A 6,231-nucleotide genomic window follows, 5' to 3' on the forward strand; every position below is an offset into this window, starting at 1 on the left:
GATACTACTGATTCTTGAAAGTGCATGTGAATTTCTGATAGTTGCGAACAGAAATTGTAGTGTTGGGGTTTACCTCTTAAAATGTAGCCTCTGATGACATAGGTCCATTACTATAGTTCAGTGAAATATCCAAGAAAGTCATAGTAATGTTTGGTTATTCTGCTGGTGAGAGGCATATTATTAAGAAAAGTAGAATACTAATGCTTTCCAGGTTCCAACTGGTGATACTTGTTTGTACAACTTCTCCAAAATTTAGTCAGTTATTGGAAGACTTATCTATACTGACATAGAAGAATAACTTTATGGTGTACCTTGTTTCTAAGAGCATTTATAACAATTATGATGCTGTTTATTGGTTATGGAGATACCATGATGAAAAAGACAATGTACCACTTCTGCTTAAATGACTAAAGTGGAAGATGACAAACTGAAATGTGATGAAGAATTATCCTCTCAGACTTCAGCCCATGAATTTATATATATATATATATATATAGCAACATGGAGTGATTAAGGTCCTGAAAATTAGTGTACATGTATGTGGAATTAATGCAAGTCCCAAAGGAACCCAAGAAGAGATGACCCTCCTGATAGACTTGAGTTCTGGACAAAAGCTATATTTTATAATAGATGTGAATATATCCCTTCAAAGAACTTGTGAATTTAAAGATGGTTTAGTGCTGCGATGTAACTTGTCTTATTTTTAATATGTAGAATGTTTCTTATAACAGACCTTAAAGATAGTATTATTCTGTAGTATAGACATTTGCTGATAAATTCTATTATTTATTCATCATTGTGCATAGTCTCATTATTTAACATATATTGTAGTGTCAATTGTTTATTATTAAGAACTTTAATGAAAAACAAATAATGAGCTAGAACTTTTCATTAATGTATGTTATTTAAAACAAAATGATTATAAATATTTAATTGAATAGGGTATTTTAAACATTGTTTAACAACAAGTGAAATCTTGGAATGGTCTGTTCTTTCATTGGGGTGTGTCTGTTTATAAATACTGTTTGTTGATTTATGCACAAATATTTAACTATAAAGGACAATGAAATAGGTTATTATTTACAATCACATTAATACGTATGAAGTAAGCCTAGCTTTCTGGAATATTATGTGAGTGTTATAGTTTCCGAAATATTTTTCTTGTATTTTTTTTTCGACTATATAAATAAGTTTGTTGGAGGAGTTAACTTTGATTGGACAACATATGAGAAATTAGTCTCTTAAATTAACGGATTGAATTACTGTTCAGTATCATAAATCTGTATACCTACATTCAGTTACATAAACAATGTAATTTAACAGCTTTGGATGTTGCATTTGGATAGAAGAAGTACAGCATGTACAATAAACTAATAATATCACCAGGTTGTCAATATATCATACAGACATATCATAGGTAAAAATGCTGACTTCAACAAACTCATTTAGTTACCTAATGGAATAAGAGTTTAATACTTGATTGATGTGAGATGTTAGAAGTGTTTTCTATATAATTCAGATTGCATTATGAGTGGACTGTATAAATAGTTGTATCACTCCTTGACATGATTCAGTATCCCATCAAAACTGAGATGTTGCCATACCGAAGAAACACAGGAGGCAGCATGCCAAGTATTGTGCCACAATAGTATTAGCCAAAACACACAAAACATAGGGAACTAACATACATGTTTTGAGGTTATTGAACCGATATAGAAATTGTCACTCAAATAATACAAAATATACAAGTTCTATCAGAAGTCATGCAGAAATTAACGGGGATTTTTCTTGTGAAATTGGTAACAAAATGCAAAATTTAAATCATGAATGGTCACTGACCATTGTCTTCATTCGTGAGTGTTGTGTTTGGATCTGAAGTTTATTGTCGCAAAGAGTATTTTGCTTCATAACTTTTAACAGATCCTGTATAAGAGCGATATGTATTAAATTTTAAAATTTATACGAAGTTTTATTTACATGACAGTTTGATGTTAAGCACAAACTACACAATGGGCTGTTTGTGCTCTGCGCAATGGAGTATCGAAACCCGATTTTTGGCGTTACAAGCCCACAGACTTAACCGCTGAACTACCAGGGGCATACTCGTTCGATACTTGCGACTTATGAAACTTCATGAGTAATTTGGTGTTATCAACCTACAATACATTACACATTTTAGAATATATATTATGTATATGCTATTTCTTGGACAGGATTGTAATTCATCCTGCTAGTAAATCAATTTGATTCGTATTATTTTTTGATGTAAATTTGTTTTATAATTTCTTTCAAGGACGACGAAAAAGCTGCGAAGGTCAAAGTTCAGAAAAACGGTGTCGCAGCAGAAAATGGGAACTATGAAGGAGAAAAGGAGAGTATTTCCACATCTGATGGTGGTGGTACTGTTATAAAAACAGAAAACGGGAACTCAACCAAATACTTAGGAAAGTCTGGTCACACAGAACTAGGTGCTGGCGACTATAATATCGAGGGAATTAAGGTAAAAATAACCACTGTTGTTCAAGTAAAGCACTCTTTTCCACTTAATACATTTCTTCTTAACAATGCCCCCCAGTGGCACAGCGGTATGTCTGCGGACTTACAACGCCATAATCTGGGTTTCGATGCTCATGGTTAGCAGAGCACAGATAGCTCATTGTGTAGCTTTGTGCTTAATTACAAACAAACAATCTTCTTAACAAACTTGTATATATATTTCACATTTTAGCTTTTTTTTCAGTTTATTGTTGATTTATAGAACGACTTGAATTTTATACTGAAAACTATTCTGATTTTATTGTTATATAGCGTCTGAACCACTACTGTGCCTGTTGTATCCCAGCCGGCCTTATGTGCCCTAGTATTGGGCGAAAGTCTTCGTCGGCACTGGATAAGGCAGATATAGTAGTTGACAGATTATAACATTTCTTTTTTTTTTTTTTACTTTTCATTCTTAAATTCTTAGAATAACTTTTGTGCTGAAATTAATAGCTTTGGAATAAAAGTAGACAGCGAGTGGTACTTTTTCGATGCCGTGAAATCATCATTGTTCATGATAATTCCATTGTCTTTGTTTCAAAAGAAATACTAAGTAATACACTTCATGCGTACTATTAAAGATATATATATATATATAATTTCAATATTAAAAATAAATCTATTTTAACTTCACACACGAACATTACTTGTATTTATCCCAGTAATTTTAGTAAAATACATCTACATAAATGTTGTGAATTAATTACAGAAAGTGGTAATTCGTGATTTAGTGTTTCGTCACATCAAGCAGGCATGAGAACTGTTCATGGATTTGCGGTTTTCCACCAGTTTTGTCATTGTTTGAGTCATTTCTCATATCAGTACAGATCCGGTGAAGAAATTGGTAGGTTACATCATGCAGACATGAGAATTGATCATGAATTTGCAGTTTTCCACCAGTTTTGTCATTCTTTGAATCATTTTTAAGGTTGGTGCAAATCCAATGAAAACAATTGGGAGGTGGCCAGATATATCAACGATCTTTTGACGTTTAAGTGCTTTCACAAAACGTCAGTCGGAAGTATTGGCTGATTGATTATAACTGTATCACTCCTATTACTAGTGGAAGGCACCAAGGAAGAATTTCATTGGTTATTTGTTTCACATTCTGTTTTATTCTTAAATGTAAAATTTACTTTGTTCTGTGACTTGGAGCCATTTTCTCCAAACAAGTGTTAGCATTTATATGAAATGTAGGTAGGATTACTGCATATTTGAATAATAATCTGACAATCTTGTAACTATTTCTCTGTACATTGACTGAACCACCCCCCCCCCCCCCCACTCCCCGATCAATTGCACATACACCTTGTAGTTATTTCGTCTACAATCGTTTATCTTGCCTGATCATGCTCCGACACATCTAATTTTCAATGAGGAGTTTACCCAGTGGTTCAGTTATAAGCTTGACGGCTTATAAAGTTTAAACTTCGGGCCCGATTATCCTCAGTGGTTACAGCGCGCATAACTCATTGTTTAGATTAACTCATAACAAGCAAGTAAACTTCCTTTGAGGAAAACTGATGGAAATGAAAAAATTGAAAAGATGCATACTTCTCAGTTATTTTGGGGTTTAAACTTTACTGTGTTTAAAAGTGAGTATAACTTTTATGTGTGTGTGTGTACTGTACAGTTTATATTATTTTTTTAGAAAAATGGGAACGAAAAAACTGAAGTTGGAAGCTCCAGAACAAATGTTAACAAGCCCATGAATAACGCTTTCAGAAGCGTAAGTGTTGTTTTTCTCTCCACGCTTGTTTTCAGAACCAGATTTTTTTATTTTAATGATTGATATAATATAATCTGATAACCGGGAAAGCAAGGAAACAAACAGAAATGATAAAAACAAACAAACATGGAATCAGAATCAATCTTCTTGCCAAGGTACTGTCCAATGAAACGTCTTAATATAGATTTGTCAGTGCTGAACAGCGCCAGTACGGCACTTCTGTAGCCTGTAGATAAGCTTGTCTTTCCATCACAGGTGAAAGTGCAACAACCAAAGCTCAATAAGGAGGGTCATTGAAAACTTACACAGCGCAAATACCAATAAAGCAATTAAAACTATCAAAACATAATTAATTCAACAAAATGGTAGACATTATTTGTACCCCGAGGAACTGCATAATGTGCTGCTGTAGCGACACCAGTATTTTTAATAAACAAGACTTATGGAAGTTAGACTGGGTATCTATTCCAAAATGAAAGACATACTTAATTACGGCTATATAATAGTGTTTTATTTTAGTATTCTCTTGTAATTTCAGGGTTTTTTTTTTCAACGATGTTGTTATAGTTTTCTGCATGTTTGTAAACTAGATACAAATTCCAGTTTTGTTAGTTAAGCTGCTGGACAGTGAACCTATATATATATACTCTTCAATAAGGAAATTATTATTATTAGTAGTAGTATACGTTAAGGATATGTCTTAATTATGTACAGCTAACGTTCTACATTATCATGTCTAGTAAATTGTAAACGTCTAATTACTTACGCGTATATTTTGAGATGTTTGATACAAGTTTATGAAATGAAAAGAAACTCCGTAGCAAAATACAGTGGCAAATTTTGTGTTCGTGCGTGGCATGACTAGTTCCGTTGGAACGTTAACTAAGTTTTATTGTTACTTTTGAACGCACATTGGATACTGAAAGTTTCACTGATAATGTTCGTACGTGTTGAGACCATTTATTTGTTTTTAGTTGAAGTTGATTTAAGCTATAATAATCCTAATTTATAGCCAGTACACCACACAGAGACACGAGCTTATGCTCACCTGGAAGAGCCATATTTAATTCGCGTCCGTCATCGCGTCCGTCACCAGCGAGTGTAACGTGTTCGATAAAAGTCACGCTCTTTAAATCAGCATCAGCTAAGTTGTTTTTCGCCAGCTGGGGCAATGACGTTTTCGCGGGTATTTTACATACATAGCCGGCAGAAACTTTTTACCATTGGGGGTAGGGTGATGAAGCCGTAATTAAGTATGTCTTTCATTTTGGAATAGATACTGGAGTCTAACTTCCATAAGTCTTGTTTATCAAAAATACTGGTGTCGCTATAGCAGCACATTACGCAGTTCCTCGGGGTACAAAAAAAAATGTCCACCATTTTGTTGAATTAATTATGTTTTGATAGTTTTAATTGCTTTATTGGTATTTGCGCTGTGTAAGTTTTTCAATGACCCTCCTTATTGAGCTTTGGTTGTTGCACTTTCACCTGTGATGGAAAGACAAGCTTATCTACAGGCTACAGAAATGCCGTACTGGCGCTGTTCAGCACTGACAAATCTATATTAAGACGTTTCATTGGACAGTATCTTGGCAAGAAGATTGATTCTGATTCCATGTTTATTTGTTTTTATCCTTTCTGTTTGTTTCCTGGCTTTCCCGGTTATCAGATTTTTGTGTTTAGTGTATCAATATCTATTTTATTTTAAAATGTGGGCATATTAAAATTATCAGCGTCAGAAAGGAAATGCATTCAATGTGATAATCTGTGAAATTTGATATTATACAAATACGTCTATTGTAAGCCTTAAAGAGACGCAGGTGGTATTACACTTAATTTACTGCAACTTTTGATTACGTCGGTTTTATTGCCTACTAATGAACATGCTCATGATGTCAGAAAAACATATAGGTTCAAGAAATCTTGATACAAATTGATTAAAATCCTATAACCCGAGCGCTTTC

The 6,231-nt window shown here is 33.6% G+C and overlaps 1 protein-coding gene across 7 annotated transcripts in view; it reads left to right on the plus strand.

Annotated features, from left to right (window-relative positions):
- LOC106458387 (RNA-binding motif, single-stranded-interacting protein 1-like) overlaps positions 1 to 6,231 on the plus strand; it is a 133,749-nt gene that overhangs the window by 35,076 nt on the left and 92,442 nt on the right. For 6 of the 7 annotated variants that reach the window (XM_022380810.1, XM_022380473.1, XM_013917931.2 and 3 more), the window contains 2 exons: positions 2,294 to 2,500; positions 4,190 to 4,267. In XM_022380810.1, coding sequence (XP_022236518.1) covers positions 2,294 to 2,500; positions 4,190 to 4,267 — 285 coding nt within the window. The remainder of the gene's footprint in view (positions 1 to 2,293; positions 2,501 to 4,189; positions 4,268 to 6,231) is intronic. The other variant, XM_022381507.1, reaches the window with a different exon arrangement.

Source organism: Limulus polyphemus, unplaced genomic scaffold (assembly GCF_000517525.1).
Source record: "Limulus polyphemus unplaced genomic scaffold, Limulus_polyphemus-2.1.2 Scaffold0, whole genome shotgun sequence".
In the NCBI taxonomy this organism is placed as follows: domain Eukaryota; kingdom Metazoa; phylum Arthropoda; class Merostomata; order Xiphosura; family Limulidae; genus Limulus; species Limulus polyphemus.